Source organism: Orbicella faveolata, unplaced genomic scaffold (genome assembly GCF_042242905.1).
Source record: "Orbicella faveolata isolate gen_17 unplaced genomic scaffold, um_ofav_v1 contig_15, whole genome shotgun sequence".
In the NCBI taxonomy this organism is placed as follows: Eukaryota; Metazoa; Cnidaria; class Anthozoa; order Scleractinia; family Merulinidae; genus Orbicella; species Orbicella faveolata.
Window position 1 is genome coordinate 3,744,045 of NW_028301542.1, and position 24,935 is coordinate 3,768,979.

Consider the following 24,935-nt stretch of genomic DNA (forward strand, 5'->3'; position numbering starts at 1 on the left):
ATATACTTAAAAAATACCGAAAGCTGCCGGCCAGTTTCGGTGGCGCAGTGGTACTGAGTATCGCTTGCCATGCGGGCGTCCCGAAGTCTAACTGCCGGTCATTTAGTCTATTTAAGGCGGAGGTCTACATGAAGGCCGTATTTTGGCTGGGTATTATGGTTTTAACGCAAATATCTCGTTCACGTTTCAAGCAGTCAAGAATATCTCGGCTCATCCCACATATCTATGTTTTGGGCTGTTCTGTAAATTTTTTGGTGATTTTTAGGTATATTTGGAGATAGATAGTTTTTCTCAAAGGTTTAGTAAAATTTATGGAGATAGGAAATTTTGAAGATTTGGAGTTGTTTTAAAATTATAATTTGAAGTTAAAATTTGGTAGACGTACACCAGTGGTGTTCCATAACCTTTTTTCCCCTTTAATCCCTCTTTAAACTTCCTAAAATTTCACTTAAATTCATGTTTACCCCCGCCTTAAAACCTTGACCGGCTGCCGGTTATATAGCCACAGTTGGAAGAAAGCGACACGGACCTTTCCATTTGACTTCTGACCGAAATGCCCGGAATCTTTGGCATAATGGAAGCGGCACCCATTCAAATCCGAGCTGTCCTACCAAAACGAGGGATACGATTGAGAGTATGCTTTCTTTGCAGCTAACAAAAATATATGTATATAAAAAATAAATTTACACTGTCAATTAGTTTTACGTATTTCCGGTATTACGAAAATATCGGCTACATAAAAACACGTCCCAATGTAAAATTCTCATTGTACCTGAAGAAGGCTGGTTTGGCCAGCCGAATTATAGTACACCTTCAAAAAATCATCCTACGTTGCGTCAGTTTTTGCTTTTGTATTCTTCATTTTACATGTGAAGCTGATTAGATCACTATTGATCCAACGTATACCAGCAGGATCATCGTCCCGGTTGCTTGCTTAAACATTTCATAAAATATAGACAATGCTTATGTTGCTTTGCCTTCTTTTAATAACTAACTCGAAAATTCTGGGTTTAATTTGACAAGGAACAAGATATTTTGTTCAAAATAACAGAACTGTTATCCTACCTGGCGATACTCCGACGATGAACGACGAGCGACGAACAACGAGCGAGGAGCAACGAGCGAGTTGCCGGACGCGGGTGACCCATTTTTGGCGCCAAATTAAATGCTTGGGGATCACACAAAATGTTTCATATTATTCACTGTTTACAATCTGAGATGGGTTTGGTATTAACCCCTTTTCACGAGTATTCCATGCCATCTCCAGTGGGAAAAGTTGTCCGACTTCAATGCTTTAGCTGTTATAAACATAAATTGAGTTCAGGACAGTACAGTTTTTCCTGACTACTTAAACCTGATTGGTCAATTTTCAGGCGCACCAGCCGCATGCAAGGCACCCTCCTGTATGTATTAAAGATGTCTCGGTTCCAGACCTCGTATTAGCTGACCGCATGTTATGAAAAAGTCGAGGGATGTTCGTCGAAAATTTTAATTAAACCTCTAAGGAAGAGCAATCTGGGCGTTTCTCAAGCTTTATTCGACCACTGAAAGATACCAATTAAAACGGAAATGACAGCGGTTTTCTGAAATTATTTCTTCGAGGGAACCCCCAAAAGATTAACCCTTTGAATACCAAACTTTCGCCAAAAAATACCGTTTTTAACCGTTTAGTCAGGTTTTTTAGCTGCCAGGACGCTAAATAAGCCTAAGTTTTGCTAAGAAAGCTTTTTTTTACTAATAGGAGAGATTTTTCGAGGATTAGGCACAAAGTTGAGCAAAATTTCAATTCCGGGCATGGGCATAAGCCATTTTTTTTTTTACTATTAACCGTTCTCAATTTTGTTTGTTGCCCCTTTCCTTTCTGTTTTTCTCGGCCCTTTTACACTGACTACCTTTTGCGTTGTATGTTCTTTCTGGCTGCCGTGAAAAGTTGGATGTTAATTACGGGCGAAGTCTAGAAATGGACCTTGATCAATCATAGGCGTAGTGGACCATTTTACCACCGTTTTTGCACCAAAACTGATAACCTTGTTTTTCGATTTGCGACGTCGAAATGTCGTCGATATCTAAACCTGACCATTGTGCGGAAAGGCCTAGCCTAGTACTACTATCTGCTTATCAAGAATATCTGATGACATTTAAATTGGTGACGTCACAAGTGGTACAAAGAGCACGACCATTAATTACGCATGTATATGCATACTTGGTATTCAAACGGTTAAAATTAAAATTGTGTCGTTTTGTCTTGAACAACGTACATGAGACCAAAATTTGTGATTTACAACCCGAAGTGAAACGACGAGCATCTCTTACCTTTTCATATGGCCATGGGAGTACCCCGTTAATATGCGGTCAACTTCTACGTGGTCTGGAACCGAGGATTCCTAGTAAGCCCCTTGGAGTTCTGGGAAATTAATTGAAAACGGATTCCACGAATTTCCGAATTTTCTCGATTTTCATTGACTCCGCAAGATTTCATGTAAATCCAAATCTTGTGGCAGCTAACAGCGTACTGAAAATTCAAGTGACCGCCATGCAAACTCTTAACAACAACAGTTTATTTCTACTACTGTAAACAACTAAAAGAATTTACAAGATTATAATTATAAATAAATAAATAAAACAGTACAGTACATACAGTAGTGGGACACCCAAAATAACTAAAAAGCTAAGCTAGTTGGGTGACCGTAATTATAATAGTTAAAAATGTGAGAGTCAGGAAAGAGGCACAACAAATACATTGGTACACATATATATCCATAAACTTGTACAAGAGTAAATATACAAAACAAAACAAAATAAATAGATATAAACCATCAAAATATCAGTAAAGATTAATAGAGACTAATGAAATGCGAAGTTAGTTCTTTTTTAAATTGATTAGAAGTACAACACTTAATCATTCATCGAGTTCATTCCATAATTTAAATCGAATATTAAATTTGCCCTAATTTGTTCGAATTTTTGGAAGATAGAAACTAGATCTAGATGTAAAGCGAGTATTTACATTATGTTTACAAGATGTTTTGACAAAAAATGAATCAAAGATCTTTGGTAGTTTGCCAGCATTAAACTGGTGCATAAAAAAGAGAGTTTGAACCTTAATATAATCTCAGTTGAAGTTTAAGAAGGTTAAGCTTAGCAAACAAAGGATTTGTATGTGCATCAAAATTTGAGAAAGTAATTAAGCGGATTGTTTTCCTTAACATCATCTCGAACTGATCTGGGAGCCTTGAGCTTAAGTATCAGTATAGAATTTTGGGCCATATCACACTGGGTCTCTGTCGTGGTGACTTGTCTGTGCACCGAACGAGAGATTTCCATTCTCTTAGTTTACTTGGTATTGAAAGTAGGTATCCATATGTACAGGTAATCGTATGAATACAAAAATTCTCTCAAAATTGCACGAGCCTTTGGGCGAGTGCAATTTGAAAGAATTTGCAAATTTCATGAGTAGTGTAAATCCTTAATTCCTCGAGTCTTCATATGATTAATCATTTATTATATGACTGGGAATATCACAAAAGCGCGCGCGTTAAATTGCACTGCAATGCAATTAAACACTAAAGATAAATTGGCCTGCTCTCGGGCACGTGTGTCTTGTTATTGTGATTCGAAGTCCATCAACACGCCTTGAAAACCTATTACTTAAAAAATGTCAACGCTTCCGAGCTGGAAACAAAAACAGGATGTAGGCAAAGACCCAGACAATTGAACAACTCCTGGTATGTCGGCAAATATTTAACAAATGTAGATGAGCCGATAATGCGGTTGTAATTGACGAAAACTGTACATAAACCTCAAAAAGTCAACACCTCGCAAAATGGTATGGATACCAGCTGCTCACGGAAATTAGCTTAAAGCGATAGAAAAGATTTTAAATACTGTGCTCAGTTACATTTCTGCATTGTTAGACGACGATGCGATTTTTCCAAGAAAAAATGTCCCCACAGAAAATTCCCGAACAGATGCAAAGGGCTGCAGAGAATTGCAGCAACAGGAAGTTTTGTACTTTCAATTGCACACCGCAAGTCACTGGTTAGACAACTCACTAACAACTATTGTTGTTATGTTTGTAATCAAGAGCTCGTCAAACAATAACCGGAGCCTGCAGTTAAAACGTTTAGCAGACATCTGATGCTACCAGATCTTACAAAATATTCCGTTGAAGCATTTTCACCTTAACTTCAATGACGAGCTAACTGTCTCAAGGTCAAAGAAATTTAATAAAGTCCCAAATCATCTGTTAGAGCGTTTTTTTCTAGTTTCACGCCACAGATTCCTATGGCCCTAACCCGTCAAAGAAGGTTTAAATTGAGTAAATTCAATAAAGTCGATCAGGTAATATTCCAACCATTATTGCGATAAGGGGTGTTTCCTGTGAAACCGGAACAATCGTTAGGAAAAAAGTCGTGTTCCCCTGTTAACAAAGGCTTTAACAGCGAAAAACTTAAAAAAATTACACTTAACAGCTTTTAAAACTTGTCTCCTTTTCCTTTTATCATAGGATGGTGCAATAGGATCAGCGCTTTCTCTAACAGCTACATATATCGGTGCAACGCACGCGTGGTTTACCGCGAATCCCACGCGCGCGTATTCGCGCCTATTTCCCGCCCAAGCTTTGCGCGACTGATTTCCTGATTGAGGCTGGCTCCTGTGTGACCGCAACTGAACTGTGGCGAGATCCGTTCCCTCGAGCAATGACGAAAACTGTTCATTTGTCCATGGTTCCGTTAGCCTGCATGTCGCCGTCTCACAATAGTTCATGGCGACCACGCCACAAGGCAATCACGCCGAGCGCATTTTGCGCGACCCACTCGCGCGTGTCGACAGCCGTCACACGAAGTATAAAGTCTGCAAAGTCGAACAAGCGCACTCTCTTAATTAAACTTCTAACTTAGGCGCTTTTAAACTCGCATGTATCATATTAAAGTGGTGATTGCTAGTAAATTTTAGTTAATTGCGTGAATACCCCTTCGACCGCAAAATTGCCCGTCCCAAGGAGCTGATTGTTTGAAGACAAGATCGCTGTCACCGCACAAAAGATCCACTTCAACTGGTTTTATTTACAAAGTACAAAAAGATGACAGATTGACATTCGTCACGTCTTTATTCTAATCCTGCTGCTGCAAAGATGAGAGAACAATATGGTATTCGAGGCATTATATTGCTACACCCCTAGCAGACTCTACGGCTAGAGACCCTCAGCTCAACGAAGATAACATTGACCGCCGTGTCATTCTCCAAATACTTCAAACAACTGCTACACTTGCGCGCTTTTTATTTAGTGATCCTAATGGATTTGGACGCGTTGATTTATGGCCTACTGACAATTAAACTGCCGTTATAGAGCTGACCTACTCTTGCATATAGGCATTCACTTGGTCTACGAGGCGCCACGAGTAGAGAAGGATTATGTTTCAATTACAACGCTTTAATGACTAATATTGATGATTAAGATAGAATGCGCACCAAAAAAATTTACACTGCACGAATCGAACTCTTTAGTTAAATACACAGTAGTTTGCGAAGAGAGATTGAAACACTTTGTTTTCGACCTTCTGAAAGAGTTTTCCCTTTTTGTGCAGCACGTCCGGAAATTTGTAATTGCCGTGTAGGACGAGCAGCGAAAGCCTTGCCCGCCAGCTCAATTTGATAAGTGTGGTGATAAGTAGTCTGGGCGACGCTGGGCTAAACACTCTCATGGTTTGTAATAACATGCAGGCCACCAATGACAAAGAAATAATGCAAGCTCAAAAGGAACACCGCCACTTATGATCTAGTAATGTTAATTAACATTTTTAACTAACTCCAGATCAGTATAAAGGCTTCCGTCTGTTTTGTCCGGCAGTCTTCCTGACCAAGGCACTTGAGTAAAGGACGGTGGACTTTGCAACGTGTATTCTTGACGTCTGAGTACGTAGGTATCTAAAGGTGAGTGTCTCTATGCCCAATAGTTCTTTGTCCTTACAGTTTGGTAAGGCCAATATTGCGGTCAATTTAATGAAATGGCAAGCATTTTCGAGTTGAAAAATAAACAAAAATACTAGAGTTTTCAGACAAATAAAACAACTGCGTCACATTTCTTTCTGCTTGAGTCGGTCGAAAGTTCACAGTGAACACCCCTAATCAATTTGTAGTCACTGAAACAGAGCGCAGAGGATGGAAAAAACTTGTCCTTGGTTTTTAAAAGCGATGTTAGGGAGTGAAATTGTTACGAGAATGAAATCTGTTTAAGACTGGTCTTTAGCTGCGCGATTTTACCAGTTTTGTTAATTCTGTTCGAGCGCTGAGAGTTGAGCAGAAACTTGAACTTAGCAACGCTTGTGTTAGAAACTCTTAATCTAAACTTGCGCGCGTTAATTTAATACATACGGTTTCTTTAATTTAAGCTGACACTAGAAAACCGTTTTTTTTTTTTTTTTGCTGTCGCACATTAAATCTAAATTCATTTGATGGAGAAGTCGCTGACTAATTTTTGTACTCTTTAATACGGCAAAAAAATCTAAGAAAATTTCTAACTTCTTCGTGCAATTGGCGCCAGAGTAAATTTCTGTGGCCTGGGTCACTTTGTCAGACAGAACCTTCCGTAGAAGCCATGTAACAAAGCTAATTAATGGTTGGAACGCTAACACGTTAACAAAACAGTTCAATTCAAAGTTAATTTACTTCGTCGCGGAAGAATTTTTAATCCCGTGTTGCGTGATCGAAAAACTTGCTATTGTAACTCTCATTCTGTTACTGGGAATTTAGAAGTTTTCAACGAGTTACGTATAATTTTCAAGTCCTTTAATAGTAGAGAAAACATGATTTGTCGCCCTGCGCTTTCCACATCACTTAAACAGAAGCTTTTTTTTTTATTGTCGCATAAAGTGAAGAGTTTGAAGTAAATTACACTTTACACTGCCCGGACTTTGACATGAAAGCAACAGAATTACTTATGAAGTTTTTTAGTTCGGTGATGTGGAAAATGTCTCTATGTTTAGTAAAAGCTTGAGGATGCGTGGCTTGGATCTTTCGTGCCCAAGGATCAGAGTTCAGTTGAAAAAATAAACAACTATTATCTTGGCTAAATCGAGCGCATTTTTTGAAACCTGTAATTCAATCATTAGTAGAATTCATTAATGGGTCTTAACCTTCGCTTATTCGCACGTTGGGTGCCAAGTGCAAGCTTTTCCTTTAAAAGCGGATTAGCGAACAACTCACTTGTCACTAAACGGAATTAAAATACATGTATAAGCGGTAGGCTTACTCAAACCAACTGGTGTTGATTCGCAACAGAGAGAAAGCAAATATTAGTCGCGTGTGCAACCAAACAGTGGGAAAGTGTTCAAACAATAACATCCCGCGGTGAAAACAAGCCTGTTTACAATGCACACCACAAGGAGCGAAAAACCGGCGTTTATCTAAATAAACATCTTGTTAATAGAGATTAGTACGCAATTTGGCCGAGCCGTGTTGAAATCATTAGCGCATCGCTATTAGTTCTTCCTTTTTACGCGTGTAAAGTCTCGCTTACTCGGCCACACATCACGCTGTGCCTCGCTTGAGGAATGCGCTCTTTATTTAGAAATTCCATGTGCTTCTGATATGAATTGTTTCTCGGCGCCACAACGGGCGCTGTCGGGGATCACAAAAGAACTACCGAGTGAACAAAAACAACACAATTAAATCATGATTAAGTTATTTGGATATATTTATTTCTCAGCGGGTATCAAGTGCTTTCTTATGGGATAACACACGAGAAAAGCCACACAGCTTATCACAGCGAGAAGTTTTTCACTTCAATGGCTTCACGCCTACAGAGAGAGATTCGTAACGGATCAGGCACGAAAATTACAAATGTATGATTGATGAACTTGACTTCCAATTCAAGAATACGTAACTTAAGATAACAAATTAAAGAACGTTCCAGCATATGAAAGTAAAGCTTGCGTGAAAAAACCTCTGTTTGTAGACGCATGTTGGTTATATTTATTACAAGAGTTTTCTTTGTTCGTGCGCCATCTTTAATGAATAAGGAACATAAATCTTTCATTTCATGTGACAGGATGGGTTCACAGATCAGTGAAGCTGATTTCAGCGTTCACCAATGTATCGTAGGAGTGTTTCCAAATTAACAGAATCATGGTACAGGTATTGCACATAACAATGATAAAACTTCAATCATGCTATTAAACTGGACCAAAACTAACCAGAAACAAATGCCTTTCAGAACAGAACTAGCAGAACTGAGTCACAGCTCTTTAAATGACTTCACAACTTCACAGAACGGTTTAGGTACCTTTTTTTAACAATGCGTATCTCATCTTTGTTGCTATGACGCTTGACTTATTACTACATAAACTAAAAAAAATGTCGTGATACAGCGGTAAAAGAGAAACAACCCGCGTCATTTTCACATGATATATTACCAATCTATTAAGCAAGCTCGCTCACAAATGTGCGTATGTTGCTAATTCAAACGCATTACGTTTTACTTTCGTGTCGTCCGTATTGCGGTTTCGTTTGGCGCGCTAGATGCAATATCGTCTCCGATTCATTAAACGGTTAGTTGAATGATGTCAAACAAGGCCCTCAGGAACTGAACTACTTTGAAAGTCGGTACATTTTACCGTTGTAATAAACACGCGAGTTCGTTGTACGTATTAATTAACTAGGTAGTTCAGAGGTACAGTCGACACGTCACGCTTTGATATGATATATTGTACTCTCTTATCGCACAGTCAGTTTAATAAATGAAATAACGGACGTCTAACTGAACTTATCAACGCGGTATTTTCGTCCAGTTCTAAACAAACACCTGTGATATGGAGTTCCCTTTTCCGTTGACTAAGTACACTGGTAAACCGCAAAGCACAAAATTTGTCGTTTTTTGTTAAATTAGAGAAAACAAAACAGAAAAACAGGCTGATTAAATGAGAAAGGTCTAAAGAAGAACAGTTCCTCACATCCAAATAAGACAAATCTATGGAAGTGTTCTTCTTTAATTTCTTCACAGAAAGAATATTGAAGTCTCTCAATTTTTTCCCAAAAAAATTCCCTTTGCGCATTGGACATTAACGTATGACGTCATCTGTCGTATGACTGATTGTCGTCACAGAAAAGTTAAGGAACACTATAAGTAATTGCGCAAATTCTTGTGCAACATACTCTTCGATAGCCATTCTTAGAAACTGAATCAGTCAGATAAAGAAGTTTTTCCTCTCGAAGTTAACTGTTAACTGACATCTATAAACAAAAAGAAACACGCTTTGTGTCAAGTTAGCCAACAAGAAGGTGAGAGATTTATTTGATAATGCTTTAAATTACACTTTTTAGTACACGAAGAACATTGTTTGTATAAAAACCAATGCCGTGGACAAACTAATTTTATTTTCCGGAATGTGTTCCTAAAAGAACGAGTATCAGAGGAAAATAGCTTACCCTGATTTGATTTTAGCGGGAGGTGAAGAGTGTCTTTTTAACTCTTTTTAAATTCAACACTAAATCTTAGTTTACTACACAGTAACTAATTGTATCTGACTGATTCAAAGTTTTTTTTTGTAATTTTAATCCATGGCTCTAGATTTTGGGTTTAGTTGTATATGTCTTTCAAACGGGGTAAGAAAAGCCCAGCTTATGAAATTGAAAACATTCACAATCTAAATCTCCTATAATCATAATTCTTAGTTTACTTGCCTAGTCTCCTAAACTAGTATTTTCGCGGCAAAATTTTAGGAAGCTTTATCTCGAGGTTCTAATGCTGTACTCACTTTTTACGATTTGCATTACAACTGACTAACGTTATTCAGCCATGCTACAAGGAAACGAACGTGCACCTTAACTCAAAATATATTTTTTAAAAATCGCCTTGAAATAGAAAGAAGACGGGGGAGGGGTTGTTTTACGGGCTGTGGCTAACCTCAGACGGACCGATACAAAGAAATGTCGTGTCATTTGAGATAATTTAGGGGGTGGAGATGAAAATCAAAGACATCACGAAAACAAGATTAAATTGCTCTTATGTTGGAATAAAGAATTGTTCCATTGACCAATTGACTTTCTAATTTCTGGCTGGATAAGTTGTAGGTTTTTGCTACTTATTGCTTTTTCTGGCGTAACTCACTTGAAAGAATCTTTAATATTAAGTGCTGTGGCGACGTTGATGAGTCCCGCGGGAATCCCTACGATGCTTCACTTTTTCTAGGCGTTTGTACAACTTTTTGCAACGCTAGGTTCATTATTCGTTTTAAAACTTCGAAACTCAGTAATTGCGTGAATTTGGAAAATATGACTCAGAAAAAAAACACATTTTTAATATCAGACCGGGAAGGATAAATGAGCGGACAGTTTTGTTCTCATCGTTGCTATTGAAGCTAACGGTCAAATATCGCCCCCTTCAGACAGCAGCAGCCATAATGGCGACATCAACGACAATTAATTTATATTTTTGTTACATGGAAGAATTACAATCTCGCAACTAAAATCTAAATTTCTTTTGTGTGTATATTGGTGTCAAAACAAAATCCTTATTTGGATAAATCTTGTTAAAAAACAAACCTAGAAACACCACAAGTAGCCTACGCTCGCAAATGAGCGTTTCTGTACAAGTTACGTAACTTTCGAACTATAAGGATTGGTGTCAGAAAAACCGCGATATTCTAAATCCTAAAAAGTATGAAGAAGTATGAATAAAGGTTTCTATGACAATGTAGGTGTTTTATTCAGCTTCATGTCCTCTATATATCCTGGACAAGGTAGCGAAGCTAAAAGCCACATAAATTGCTTTTAATCGGCCGAGAAACCTCCACACACACCGGCTAAAGCAAGGTAGTTTATCTTTATTCATACTCCTTCGTATTTTTAGGCTGAAGAATATAACCGTCTCTCACATACAAATCCTTATATTTCAACTGTTGAGTAACCTGAATACTATTCCGGTATGTACAGGGAAGCTCATTTGCAAGCTTAGGCCCTTCTGAGGAGACACTAAAACACTCGCTGGCGTGGTTCATGTACGTTCTCTAAATAAAGTGAAGTTTAATCATTTCGTATCATTTCCGTGAAGAGAACGGCTAAGAAATGTGCTAAATGAAAAACTCGTGTGCAAAGCTATTGTTCTGCTCATTAATTCTTTGTATGGAGTTGACTTTGTCGCTTCTGTTGTCGTTGTTTTGCATGACGTTCTCAACTACACGCTACAACACACAAGAGAATAACGAAGGGCGCGAAGTCTAAAAATAGAATGCAAATTATTGGAACCCCGCGGGAGTCAGACAACATAAGCGCGTTTTGAGAGAAATAGCACGGAAATGAACGTCAATATTTCGTTTTAAACATTGTTTTGGGAACACTTGCTTAATTACGCGCTTGAAAAAGCGTCAAGTCTTCCACCATTTCGTTTTGTTTGTCTGAGTTTGTCTGAGTTATGACCTCACTCGCGCGCTTCGCTATTACGTGCAATTTCTTCTTAAGGTGGCTCCACAGGGTAATCATTTATGGCGTTGCGCGCGCAAGTGTTATGTTTTGAGCGCTGTTTTTGCATTTGCTTTCACGCCTAGTCCTCTCAAACGTATTACATGTAATAAGCAATAATTAAATAGTGTTTTGCTATCATCTCTGTTAAAATTTTGGGATTTAGTCTTAAATAATAAATACCCTAACAAACGTGTTTTTTTTACTGTTTTTGTGGCTTTATTTGTGATTTTCATGAATTTCCTGCGGTGAAATCTTCCAAAATTTTTACATCACATCACTTCCAGTGGGATACGAATTTGAAACACGAAAAAAGTAGGGGTTGTAAAGGCAGTTTTTTCGATATTTTCAAATTTATGTCTATTACCGCTGCAAAAAATATGGTCTTATAGATTTCCCTGAAAAACGAGCTGCGACTAAAGTAAAATATTTTCTACCAATCTGCCAAATTTTACAGAATTTCACCGAAGGGAACGCGAGAAAATTCACTGTCAGTTTTGCTTTTTGTGCTCGTGTTGACGTAATAAAATATCAAAAAACACTGACGTTTCCTTTGAGCGCGCGCAGATTACTTCCTCAGCGCTCGCGCGATCGTAAAACTACAGGGAGCCACCTTAAAGTATCAGAACATTGTCACGCAGACAGGCGAATAAAGAATCAGTGACGAGTACCTCATTACATGAAATTTTCGCGACACGTTTATTTCGCGATTTTGTGGTGCGCACATTTCGCGACACTTAAATTCCGCGATTTTGCGACAATTTTGTATTTTGAATCACTTTAACTTCGCGTTTTTGAGTAACACACAACCTTTTTCCCTGGAAATTTTACTTTGACATGTCCTTGAATTTAGTAAACCGACTTTATCAAAGGTACAATAACGTCAAAATCAACAAAAACGCAACGGCCGGACTAAATCTGAAGAGTAACATAATGTGAGTCACTTAATTTTCGCGTCATGTTAAGTTTCGCTTCACTTACTATTCGCGTCACTTTAATTTCGCGATATTTTTTTGAGCTGCGAAATTCGCGAAATTAACGTGTACAAAGGAACTCGTCAGCAGGGGATTCTTGATGTACACCCAAATTCTTACAACTAATTTTAAAGCAAAGTATGATAATTTGTGAAGAAAATTGATATGTGAATCTTTAAGTAAATGTCCTTTCCACTTTCAGATTAAAAATGGTTTTCAGCGTATTTTACGTTGTTTGGTTGCTGATTGCAACGGCAGCAGCTCGTCCTTCCAAAGTTCAAGAAGATGGGTTAACATCAGAAGATGAAGCGGACGTGTTCATTATGAAGAAATCTGATCTCAGAAATGACTGGTGCAAAACGCGCCCGTTCAAGCAGACCATCCAGGTCAGCGGTTGTCTGCCACTAGAGGTCATGAACAACTTCTGTTATGGTCAGTGCAACTCGCTGTACATTCCCAACCACGAATCTTTGGAGCCACTGTTCCAATCTTGTACAAGTTGTTTGCCTCAACGCACTTTCACGAAGACTGTCACACTACGGTGTCCGTCACTCCCGGTCAAGTTCAGAAAACACAAGTACACATACAGTAAAAAGTGCCGATGTACCCCGGTGAAACCATGAACATACGGAAACAGCAAGAAGCCAGGGCGACGAATGTTGACAAAGTTATTCGAGATTTGTTCGTTGAGAACGGAGAAAACTTAGGATAGAGACTGTAAAAATACCTGCTCTCAAGCGTTAACTTTTTTTTTTTCGCTGGTCGAGGGATTTTTCTCGACTGATAACGAAGCCCTTTGTGATTGGCTGTTGCTCGAATTCGCGCTCGCAGTTAAGAACCAATCAGAAAGTACCTGGATCTCTTCACAGCTTCGTCATCAGAGCGAAATTCTTTAGGTCCAGGCCTCTCGTTAGCTGTAGAAAAATTGAGCTGACAAAGAAGGGTGTTTTGTTATTCACAATTTCAGTTTGGACCGACAAACAAGTAAAATATTAGAACATTTAATGTAATCATGTCACTATTTTATTATATGTTAAAGAAAAAAGACGTTTTTCTAAACGCAAGATAAATATATGTATGGAATAAATAGAGAACTAGGTAAAGGACGAAAATTAAGTTATTTTATAATCCTTCGATTTTCATGTAAATAAAAACGCCCGAACTTGGAAAATATGGGATTTTTGTTATCGAAATATAATCAAATCGTATTTTATCACTTTGTATATATGACGTATCGACTGTTCTGGAAAGTTTGGATAACTGGAGTGATCGATCCCAGATTCTCGGAGGCTGGGAAGGATTGAGGCGGTCTGGGGAAAAGAATGATGATCAAAAAAAAAAAAGAAACACAAACTAGAAGCGAAAATTCTGTGTATTTCACCGTGGTGAACGATGATTTTTAGGTTTCCTTTGATTAAAAGGTTACAAATAAATGTAATGTGCAATTCAGGGCCGGGTTGTTCGAAAACTGGTTAACGCTAACTCAGGATTAAAATTTAACCAAAGTATTAATTTTCCTTGGATAAAGATGTTTTTTTCACTTCTTATGTTTTGTGTAGTTTGAGATTATTCAGACTTAAAACTGAAGGGCAAAAAATTTAAGCAGAAAACATCACCGAAAAGCCGAGTTACAAAATTGAAATAAAAAACTCGCTGGTCCTGGGTTAGCTTAATCGGGCTTTGAACAACCCGGCCCGTGTAGTAACACAAACTGTTTCACATATTCATTTAAAGAAGTTTTATTTATTTTTTTTGGCCTTTAATAAAAACAAACTTCTATTACTGTATTTCTAGCATTACCCTACTTCTTTCAGCCTATGAACCCTTGTTCAATTTGAACTCGTAAACTGACTTCACACTTGCAACCACTGCTGCACAAGCTCTCTCGCCAAAGTTTTGCTATAGCTATCAAATATTACTGGCAAAAATATTCTTCAATCATAGCTCCTCTGAACTAAATGTTCAGCAAAAGCGAGACCCAAAATTAAGGCTATAAAAAGCAATACAACTACAACTGAATTACCAAATTATATATTCAAAATAGAGTGATTTAACCAAAGCATTCTCTGCAGAAACCATAACACTAGCGGGACAATGTTTATAACAACGATTAAATTACAGGCGGATAAACACAAATCCGGAACACAGAAATAAAATAATAATAAAAATAAAACAATGCATCTTCTTTAGCACCCAAAAAAATTCACCCGAAAATTAGCCTTGCAACCAGATTGCGCAGTGAAATACGAGTTAGCTAAGCAGATAAAGCTGGGAAACCTTTAAGGTGGCCACCAATGAAATCTATTGAGGCAGTACTCTTACGTGCTACTGTTCATGAAGCTGTGATATGTGGCTCGTCTAACTTTTAATTCTTTTTTTTTTTATGAAACCCTAGAGTGTGACTATTCAAATGAAAGCTAAGGAGTAGTAATTTTGTGGTAGTTTATTACGCCGTAGATCATTGAAATCAAAGCTATCGCACAGTAAATTCATGAGGTACTGTCTATTTTCGAATTACGTTTGAAGTCATAGATTTACTCTGCCTCATGGATTACAAAGTGCGCTTTCTATTCAGACATGTGGAAAGGTTAAGCCCACAAAAATAGGAAAAGAGTTATGCGCTCAGCTATTGAAAGCATTGGGAAATATGCAAAAAAAAAGAACATAAAAACCCCGTAAGCAAGTATCAGTTTGTTTACACCCGTATATATATCATTGTAAACAATCTTCCCCTCAACTTGTTACAATCTCGAGAAAACATGGACTTTGGCCTTCTGAAGCACACGCACTGTACACGTGATATTCAACGCCGGAGAAATAATTAAAGAGTCCTTTATTTCTCAGTTTGAAAAGCCTCTTATCATTCAGCAATGTAATGAATTAATCACCTCAAGACAAGACGATACATGTATTGTTACAGAGCGTAGCAAGTGGAAGTTGCTAGTCGCAAAAAATTTTGGAAATCGGCCTTGCGAAGTTTAGCCCCTAGATGCTTTTAGGAGGACCTTTAGCTGAGCCATCTACCACGTCACGATCAATGACAGCTGTCATATCTGGTGAGAGGAACGCCTTTCTGACGTACGGCGTCTGTCCTCTTCGAAGCACATCCTGAAATTACGAAAGTACAGAAACTAGATGAGGGTTTGCGCGGAGGGCGGAGGGCGGAGGGCGGAGGGCGGAGGGCGGAGGGCGGAGGGCGGAGACAGAGTAGGGGGAGGAGAAGAGAGAAAAGCAGGAGTAGCAAGAGTAGGAGCAAGAATAGGAGCAGGAGCAGGAGGTTCAGGAACAGAAGGCTGAAGAGGAGAAGGAGAAGACGAAAGACAAGAGGGAGCAGCAGAAGAAGCAAGACGAGAAGGAGCAGAAGAATTGAACGACAATCTGTAAAGAAAAAAAATCCACCAACTGTACTTACTTTGCTAGCACCAGGACCAATGTACCCCCCTGAGTATGTACGTGCCATCCCATAATCCAGCGGGTGCCTCACCACATAAGGTTCATAGTAGGGTTCACTCATGATTGGTCCATGCATGTCACGTGGCTCGCCATACCCACCTTCTCCGTTGAGAGCCTGAAAATTGAAAGAGTTTTTCTTTAAGGAAATGAACTTGTTTGGAAAAAGCATGAAGCAAAGTGTATTTCTAACATTGACATATTCTCTTACTTAACTAGTTACTTTTCTATACATACTCGTATGGGTCCCACAAATTCAGTAAGTCGTAAGACTTATAATATAAACTATTGATTATATCAGTTAAGCTGTGACTAACTTACATACTCAACCTCTTGCGTGAATTTATTTTCCGTAATTCATACAAGCTGGAGTTATTTCTGTGGCCGGACAAGTCTTTTATCTTACCGTATTTACCTGTTTAAGTTGCCGCTGGAGACCAGCAATAGTAGCTTTGGCGTCACTCAACTCTCTCTTCAGGCGTTCTTTCTGTGTATTCAGATTCTCTCTTTCAGATCTCTCTTTCTGAAAATCGTCCTCATACACTTTTAACTGTGAAGAAAATTTCAGTTCACTGAGTTAAGTTCCGATGGTCTCTCCTTGTTTTCTCAACTCCAAGCTGAGTTATGGTAACGCGTCGAGTTGGATAAACTAACAATCGCAATGTCGGAATTTCAGAAGTAGGCAAATAAAAAAAAAAAGAATCAGATTTAGAAAAATAAACCCGATTTTACATTCAGACACGAACTCTAAACTGTCCTCATCATAACTCATCAATAGCCTAGCTAAGGTATTGAAATTCTGGGTAAAGTAAGTGTTACGCTCTAATAATCAAAGAGCCCTTGGAGAAAGTCACTTTGACAGTGAAGTGTCTCATTTATCTAGGACAGAATGACCATGGACAGGACTCGAACCCGGACCCCCGCGCACTAACCGTCGAGCCACCGCGCCAACTACCTGATTCTTGACATTTTTCGGTTTTTATGCGAAGCACTGCGAAAGTTTAAGAAGACATTGTTACAATGTACCTGCGCCCTCAAGAGCTCCATTTCTTCGTGTGGCCTGAAGTTGTAACTGTTCTGTGCACTACTATGCACCAATTGCTGCGAAAGACGATGATTTTCTGTTTCAAGGCTGCAGAAAAGGAAGAAGAAAAGAATGGAAATTTATTTAAACAAGATGACAGATAAAACCTTCATTTTCATAAAACGGCGAGGCCCCTTTTAAACTAGGCGCCCAGGCACACATAATTTCAAGGTCCTGAGAAGAACGTCCTAGCTTAAGGAGGAACATTGGAACTGGGGACTAAACTATGCAAGCAGCACTTATTATCCGCTCACACCCAGCGACACTGTGAATATCGCCTGATACAGGACAGGGGTGCCCTACGCGGAGTTGAGGAAAATCAGACGGTATTTAAACAAACACATTTTTACAGCTAGATGAGCTGCGGTTATGCAGCTCTTCTCAAGACGTCAGATGACATTTTGTGCGCATGACTGACAACAAGGACTTGCCGTTCTGACTATTTAACAATTAGACCCGTAGCCCGCAAGGGCTACGGGTCAATAGCCCATGAGGCGAAGCCGAATGGCTATTGACCCGTGGCCCTTGAGGGCGAAGGGTCTAATCGTTTTAGTATCACCCAACTAGTCGGACAGAAAAGACAATAATAACGTTAGCAAATGCAAGTTGAAGAAATATTTATTTGGGAATAAAACAAAAGAAAGCGTCACGCTCGATTGCGCCAATTTCGCTACTCGAGGACTATTGCTAATAGTCCTCTAGTAGCATAGCCAATTAAAATGCAGGATTTGCATTAGTCCACTAGTTGGGTGATACTAAAAAGGCATAGTATGCGCAGAAGCATCTTAACACGTGACTTACCGCTGTGCAATACTCTCAAGCTCTTTACACCTTGTGCCCAGTGTTCCGACTTCCTGAACCAAGCTACGAACCTGTTCTTCCTGTTTTCTCTTGATTCGAACCAAGTCTCGGTTTTCGATCCGCAGGGCATTGGCTTCAGTTTTTGCATCCAGGGCACCCCACTCAGGTGACTTTTGGGTCTTCGCAATGCCGGACGAGGCAGGGAGGGCTGGTGAGATATGACCGTTCATTCCGGAGTCCTGCGGGGACAGAGGAGGGGAGAAATTTTCTTCCGAAGGAAAAGAGTACGTTTGTTCCCTGGAAAGAAAAGCTTCTTCAGATGCACCAAGGTTTATTTCAGAAGGAATGTGATTTTCCGGTTTCGAAGTCTGGTCCTCTTGTGGCTGTTCTGGAGTCTGAAAACGTCAAAATAAACGTAAGTTATAATACCAGAAAAGACAAATATAAATAAAACTTAGTTACCTCACTAAATTATAGAACGACCATATATTAAATATATCACTTCAAATAATCTACACCAAGTGTTGTACAATCGGTTTTAGCCTCATGTCAGCAAAATTTAGCAGTTGCTGACCAAAAAATTTAAAGCCCTTTGAAATCCAGCTAATTGTGTCAAAGGAAATGAGATGAAAATTATTCACAGGAATTTTTGAATCGGTCCGGGAACATTTGGTTTTGTTTGCGGTTTGTTCGCTAGTGATACCACATGCCCATATCAGATGGTTGACTTCTGTCCTCGAGTTAACTCTATAACATGTTCACTCGGCTGTAATTTCACTAACCCAAGTAAGGAAACTATTGAACTAGTATTGGGCTAGTATTGAGACAGTTTCCTTGACTGCGAAGTCTAACGAACAGCCTTGAGGTTCAGCTACAACAACGCTGGTGCAATAAGCATACTAACAGCGGACTGTATCAGTGCATAGAGGTCCCTCGCGCTCGACGCGAAAATGTCATAGTCCATGGAGAGACCGGCCTTTCAAACAAAGTCATTCGGCCCCAGAGTTTGGTTCAATTTATATGCCTTATTCAAGGAGTATCGAACCAGCCTACAAACCGAACATCATGATACACGTGATTTAAACAGAGCGTAGGTAACAGAGAAAGCGACAAGTTGCATTTCAATGAGGCTTACTTCCGTGTAGAAGTGATCTTATGCTGTTACGAGGTCACGGTAGGAAACTCCACATGCTATATAAATCTTTGCTCAGCTCGAAATCCTCATTCTCATTTCTGATTGGAATACATTCGTTGTAATGATAACGTTGAGAATTTGACAGTTCATCAAGGCGATACATCCCTAGGTCTTAGCAAGTTCAAATCACACTGAAGAATGAAAACACTTTCATTCGCCATAGAAGAAATGCTACAGAAATTAGATACTGCTTGACGTGTTCATAGCCAAATTAAGATTAACTAACTGAAAGGAAATGAGATGCTGAAGTAACATCTTAAACGATAAAATACTGAGAAACACGCATTTTTTTTACCACTCTTGTCCACGGCTCGGAGAGATATAACTCCATGAGATCTTTTGCGATATCAGCTGTGGTTTAATAACGACGGTTTCATTGTATGGCATTTATGAAGGCGGCAAGAGTCACTTCACTAAAATTAGTATTTCAGTTTTGGGAGGGAACTTATTTTTTTCAAACGAAACTGGGAAATTTTTCGTTTGGTGAAAGGCGGAAGTCCAATATTTTTAATTCAATTCTGCAAGAAAACAACGAAGAAAATAATCAAACAACAACCAAACAAAACAAAACCCCCCGCCCCCACACCACTCCTGAGGGCACATTGTGATTCGCTCGAATGATTTTAATTGTGTACTTCAAGAATAATACTTAACCATAAATGGCGATTATTCGTCACCGAAGCCAGCGAAGAATTAAGCAATATCTGTTGCGGCCATATAAAGAATGAACTTAAGTATCTTTCTTCGTTGCGGGAAATTGCTAGGATGATTGGCCTCCATGGGGCCCACAAAATCTAGACATTCACATCCAAGCGTTTCAGTCAGTTACCGTGAAGTGAAGCTTGTTGTTTGCGAGTTTCAGCACAGTATTCACCCGTTTTTATTCAAGACTCTCTCAAATAGTGCCCTTGAGAACGCAGTAAAATCTACAAACTGCTCCAATTTTGGGCAAAACACTTATTTAGACATCCTGAACCATTCGGCGTTCTTTAAAACTTCCTGTTTCAACAATGCTCAGCGGAAGTTTCACACAGTCTATTAATTTTAGGAATAGTTTTGTCGCTTTATCGATTTCCCCTAAAATCTTCCCCAGCCTTTACAACTCGAGTTCAAAGTTCCTTGAAAAAAAAAACTGGTAATGAAAGAAGCTAAAGAAAGCTTTTAGAAGCCTGTTTCTGAGGGGAACAACAAAAATTGTGTTTGACAACTAGCTAGAACTTCCGCGTGTCATTTACCTTGGCAACACTTTGACAGATCTGAGCATGTTCGCGAAAGCATATGTTGGCATAGGAATGGAAAAGTTAGAAATCAAATTGTCAACTATCATAAATAACTCCATGATAAACTAAAAAAAATCCAAAAGAACAACTGAGCAAGAAAATTAGGAATGATTTAACTTACAATTTTTGTTGTTATTAAGGCCGTGAGCTGGTTTCTTTGTCAGGAAGAACAGTTCTCAACTAATGGCGGTGTTTTACTAGATCTGAGGACTTTATCGGGTTCGAAAATCACCAAACTCAACGTCAAAAGACAGAAAACTTAGAGCAACGTCAACCGGTCAGCTATTTCTGAACTCTTCTCTATGAATTCCGGCAGTTTCGTGCACCAGTTTGTGGTTCTGGTGTTTGTAGAGTAGATTTGCGTACCAAAGCACTACCAAACGAAGATTCTTTCCTCGGCAGTTGTGTTTAAGACGCCATTCTACTGGTTAGTGTTCATATTTCAGCTTGTAATGAAGTTAAGACGAACTAAAAATGAAAACCACATTAAACACCCAAGCCGAAAGCTATTTTCCGCTTAGGTGGGGAAAACTCCCTTAAATTAAAAAGTAAATTAATACTCTCCTGAAAACAAAAGCCGGATTTACGATGTTTTCGGAAAGTCATTCGCCGGTCGAACTTTAACGCGCCTTTCTCCGCAAAGTTAAATTTGTTTTTATTTTTTCTTTGGCTAAAAATAACTCAAATTGACGATATTTTTAGAACTAATTACGGTACTTGTTTTGTAAACATTGCTAGTTGCTAACATTTTTGTTACAAAATTACTCTTCTTGGTGGAGCTTTCAAAAGGCCGTATTAGGAATGAATCTTGAAAGTCGATGAACCAATTCGAAATTTTGTTTGCCATTTTGTGAAGAGCACACTATAATAAAAAATTTTCTTTCAATTTTACCTTTTAACTTTTCACGTTCTGCATTGGTAAGAAACCCGAACAAAAATTACCAATCAAATTTAAGGGTTTTTGACTGCATAAAACGTTCGTAAAACATCATGAAAATTATTTCACATCGCGGTATTTTGCAAATAATCTTTGTAACATGGCTAAAAATCGCAAAACGTTCCTCTCCAAGGTCGTTCATGAAACAACGTCCCCTTGCCTCTGTCACATTTAACTTGCTTTAGTATAACGCAAAGTTCTTCTAGTGGAGAAAGAAATCTGCAACTTCCAAGATCGCTGTAGCTTGGATTCTAGCTATCTGGTTTTAGCTTTAAAATTTAGGACGGTGGCGTCTGTAATTCAGTCTACAGTTGCTATTCCTAACCCGAAAAATGCACATGTATTCCGTAAAATCGTTGCCGTGAACTTAAGATGTACGTTAGAATATTTGAGGGCATGTTTTTACCGAGCGGGGAGAATTTTAATCCGATATCTTAGAAAACCTTCCAACTATATTTCTTAAATATCTTGTTTCATCTTTGTACGCTCGATACCTAACCTTTTTTATGTACTGGCGTTACTTGCCCCAAGACGGCAGGGATTCTGTTTCAAAAGTCAGTTCCCTAAAATTATGAGTATCCAATTCATGTCTACTGTAGCTTATTGTGGAAAAATTGAACAGAGCATATCGGCGCCATTACGAGCCGGTGTCCGCGAGCAGTGCAGTGCACCCTTAATTAAACTGAACGACATCAGGGATTTATTCTGACTAGTAAATATTATAAAACCGCAAGCAGGCGACGGCAAAAAATTGCTGTGTGGGCGTATTTCACAAACGATTACGGCAAATAATATTGAACATCGACCGCCACTGACGAAGATGTGTGGGCGGTGTTTTGGCAAATTTAAATGGCACCGGACTGATATTCGCACCAAGGCCGCCATGGCAACTGCTTTGGCAATGAAAAATTTGTTGCGAGCTCCCGGCAAAAAAAAAAAGATGAGTTTGCCAGGTTGTGTCTGAACAAAAGGGTCTCACACACTTACCTGCAAGCTGCTTTTGGTTTCTTACCAAATGATTATTTTGACGTTTTAAGTCGCGGTTTTAAGCAAAACAAATACAGTCGTTTCCCAACTTCGTCCGCTTTGCAAGTACATGTAGCACCGTTTGATTTTGCAAGCAGCGATCGGATTATATATTGCGCAGAAAAGACGGAGAGACGCCTCTAGAAACAGACGCCCGGCTGAAAAGACGCCTAGTTTTATAACGCCAAGTTTATTTACAGCCATGATGCGACACTTCGAAGGTTCTCACATGACCATTGCAAGCGCTGCCGTAAATGGCCTCTTACTCGACCTCTTTGGAATTGAAAAGTGATCGTCGCGTAGGATTACATTTGCCAGAACAAAGAATCGAATTTTTCCGTTTCCTCAGTGTTCGACTGATCATTCACTGAAATATGTAGCACGCCTACGTTCTTGAGAGTTCGAAGTCAGCAAAATCAACTTCGTATTTGTCACTGCTCCCAAAGTGTTGAGCCGAAGATACAGCATTTGACATGCACGGGTTCACCGAGGGCAAGTAATCGAGACAGCGTCTAAAAAATACATGCGTACATACATAGCTGTGTTGCTGAAACGAAAGTTTTCCTGTTTAGTTTACACAGGAATAAATGAGACTAATTTCTTAGTATTTCATGGTCCAGTGATCAAGCGTTGTTTTGGTCGGACAAACTTGTCGGTGTACATGCAGATCAAAATTCTGCAGTAATTTAACATCTTTTACATTTGTTTATCCCCGTCTAAACATACCTACACGAATTTCTGTAAAAACAATCAATATACACCAGTACTATATTACCTCTTCGTTGGCTCCTTCGATATCAGCCATCGCCTGCAACTTCTTTCTTTGTTTTGATAATAACTTGGCATCTTTCCTCGTTTCTCGAAGCTGTAATTTCAAGATGTCGCTATTGCTCAGCGTATCGAGATATTGGTTCCTCTCCGAGGATAGTCGTTCGATTTCCTTTTGTAGTTCGGCGAGTCGCGGAATAGGCATTTCATTATTTCTGGTATCTTCCATACTTGTCCCTGTCTTAGGCTTTGTGTACGCTTCATCGATTCGCTGAGTAGCAATTCGTTTCAGAAGCGAGTGTGAGGTCGCTAAAGGGAAAACTTAGATGTCAGAACTCAGAAAAGAACACGTCTTTTATGTTCCTCTCTTTCCGAAATCTAGTTCGCTGTAATAACCTTCTGAGAAAAGCGGGAGAAAAATGCTTTCCGAAGCATAATCCTTCCGCCATTTTGAATGCAAATCAGTCAGGTTTTCGTTCAAACTGCATGCTACACAGAACAAAACATCCACACACTCGACGAGAAAGTCAGATAAAATTCGAGCGATGCGAGGACTACACTGAAACTATCGAAAACTTACCTTCTTTTTGAGAAGAAAAAGAAAATCTTTAGGGAAATTTCCCTACCAATCGGTTCGAAGCTGGCAGAATGTGAATTGTCAATTGTCCTGGTTTATAATTTATGACGCGCCATCGTCACAGCCGGGGAATCCCCAGCCGCGCAGAGAGTGCAGCTATTATTAGACTTGATGCAAACTTAGCCGAATTTTCAGTTTCCCGGTTTTAGCTCGCAAGATGAACTTTTCGAAATCCCGAACGGTGCAAATTTTACTTTATTCACTTTGTACACAGAGTAAAAAGTTGATGAAATTTTCAGTTATGTCGAAACAACCTTCTGTTACAAAACACACAATCTGAATAAAGAGCAACGTGGCGACACCACGACACTTTTACAACAGATGTGTTCTTTAACATATTTCTCGGAGAAATTTTTTATCAGGAAAGCTAGGAAGCCTACGCGACCCCAAAATTCAGAAAGTCTCAGGGCTTCTCGACTGAAAACAGACCCTGATAGTTTTAGATGAAATATGGATTTAGTTGCTAATAAATTGCTCCCAGAAACCATCATTTCAAAAAGGAAGTCGCGATTCTTTTAGCATAACTTCATGAAAGGCAAAACAAGCCTTAAATTAACGTTTGCGTTCTCCAAACAAAGCAGGAGTTTAGCAAGGGGGTGCTTCAATTGAATGAGTTTTGTGTCCAAGATATTGTGTCTTTTTGGACAGGGAAGATGGGGGATATATTTCGATAATTTACAGTAGTATATATGCTGCACGGCAAGTTTCGCCGTAGTAACTGTTAATGGATAGTATAATGGTTAAAACCAACTACAGTAGTGGTAGGAAAAGCCAGCAGCTGTATTTGACAGAGACGCATGTATTGTCAGGGGACCAACGCGTGTTAACCACGTGTTTTCTGTTTCCAATGATGGATACACTGAAGCTAGCGCATTTTATAATGTACAATTTCTAACGATTAGTTGCTGTTTGGACTGAATTTTACATGCTCGTTAGTTTCATTTACTCTGAATAAGCGACAACCGCAAAAAGCGATAACCCAACACTGTTAATTTTTTGTGCTATAAACAGCTACAGCGGAGCTTTATAAGATGTAACAAAGGACTATCAGTGACGACTTACCTTATTAAACTTCCTGTAAAACCATACAACATTAGCTGCCTTGCTTAAGTGAACAAACTTTCACGGAGGGTTGCAATTTATCTGCAGATGACAGCTTTTTTCCCGGTTGATATCTTGAATAACTTGAATTGCTAGCCGTGTTACGGACACTTCGTTTGTGTCACGTCAGCGAATAATTAACGAACCCGCTCGTGCGTATCAACATGAATTATTGCACGAGCAATGCGCAAGACGTGTTTGTTGTCAGGTTTTATAATCCATCAA

At 39.1% G+C, this 24,935-nt stretch overlaps 2 protein-coding genes across 5 annotated transcripts; one reads left to right on the forward strand and one right to left on the reverse strand.

The window, feature by feature from the left end:
- Nucleotides 1–5,173: 5,173 nt before the first annotated feature.
- On the forward strand, nt 5,174–15,102 carry LOC149113176 (gremlin-1-like). 2 transcript variants are annotated; one of them, XM_089288004.1, is made up of 2 exons: nt 5,174–5,934; nt 12,634–15,102. In XM_089288004.1, the coding sequence occupies exon 2, from the start codon at nt 12,641–12,643 to the stop codon at nt 13,052–13,054; it is 414 nt and encodes a 137-aa protein (XP_089144130.1). In that variant the 5' UTR covers nt 5,174–5,934; nt 12,634–12,640; the 3' UTR covers nt 13,055–15,102. The 2 variants fall into 2 exon arrangements, with proteins under 2 accessions (XP_089144130.1, XP_089144131.1); XM_089288005.1 differs by lacking the exon at nt 5,174–5,934 and adding an exon at nt 9,131–9,279.
- LOC110064849 (uncharacterized) lies at nt 14,155–24,885 on the reverse strand. 3 transcript variants are annotated; one of them, XM_089288002.1, is made up of 7 exons: nt 24,672–24,885; nt 22,980–23,281; nt 17,767–18,161; nt 16,908–17,013; nt 16,297–16,431; nt 15,844–15,999; nt 14,155–15,539 (listed from the first exon to the last, which is right to left on the reverse strand). In XM_089288002.1, exons 2-7 carry the CDS (start codon nt 23,199–23,201, stop codon nt 15,417–15,419), a joined length of 1,137 nt encoding a protein of 378 aa, XP_089144128.1. In that variant the 5' UTR covers nt 23,202–23,281; nt 24,672–24,885; the 3' UTR covers nt 14,155–15,416. The 3 variants fall into 3 exon arrangements, with proteins under 3 accessions (XP_089144128.1, XP_020627613.2, XP_089144129.1); XM_020771954.2 differs by lacking the exon at nt 24,672–24,885 and adding an exon at nt 23,553–23,660; XM_089288003.1 differs by lacking the exons at nt 22,980–23,281; nt 24,672–24,885 and adding an exon at nt 18,671–18,745.
- Between the last annotated feature and the right edge of the window lie 50 nt (nt 24,886–24,935).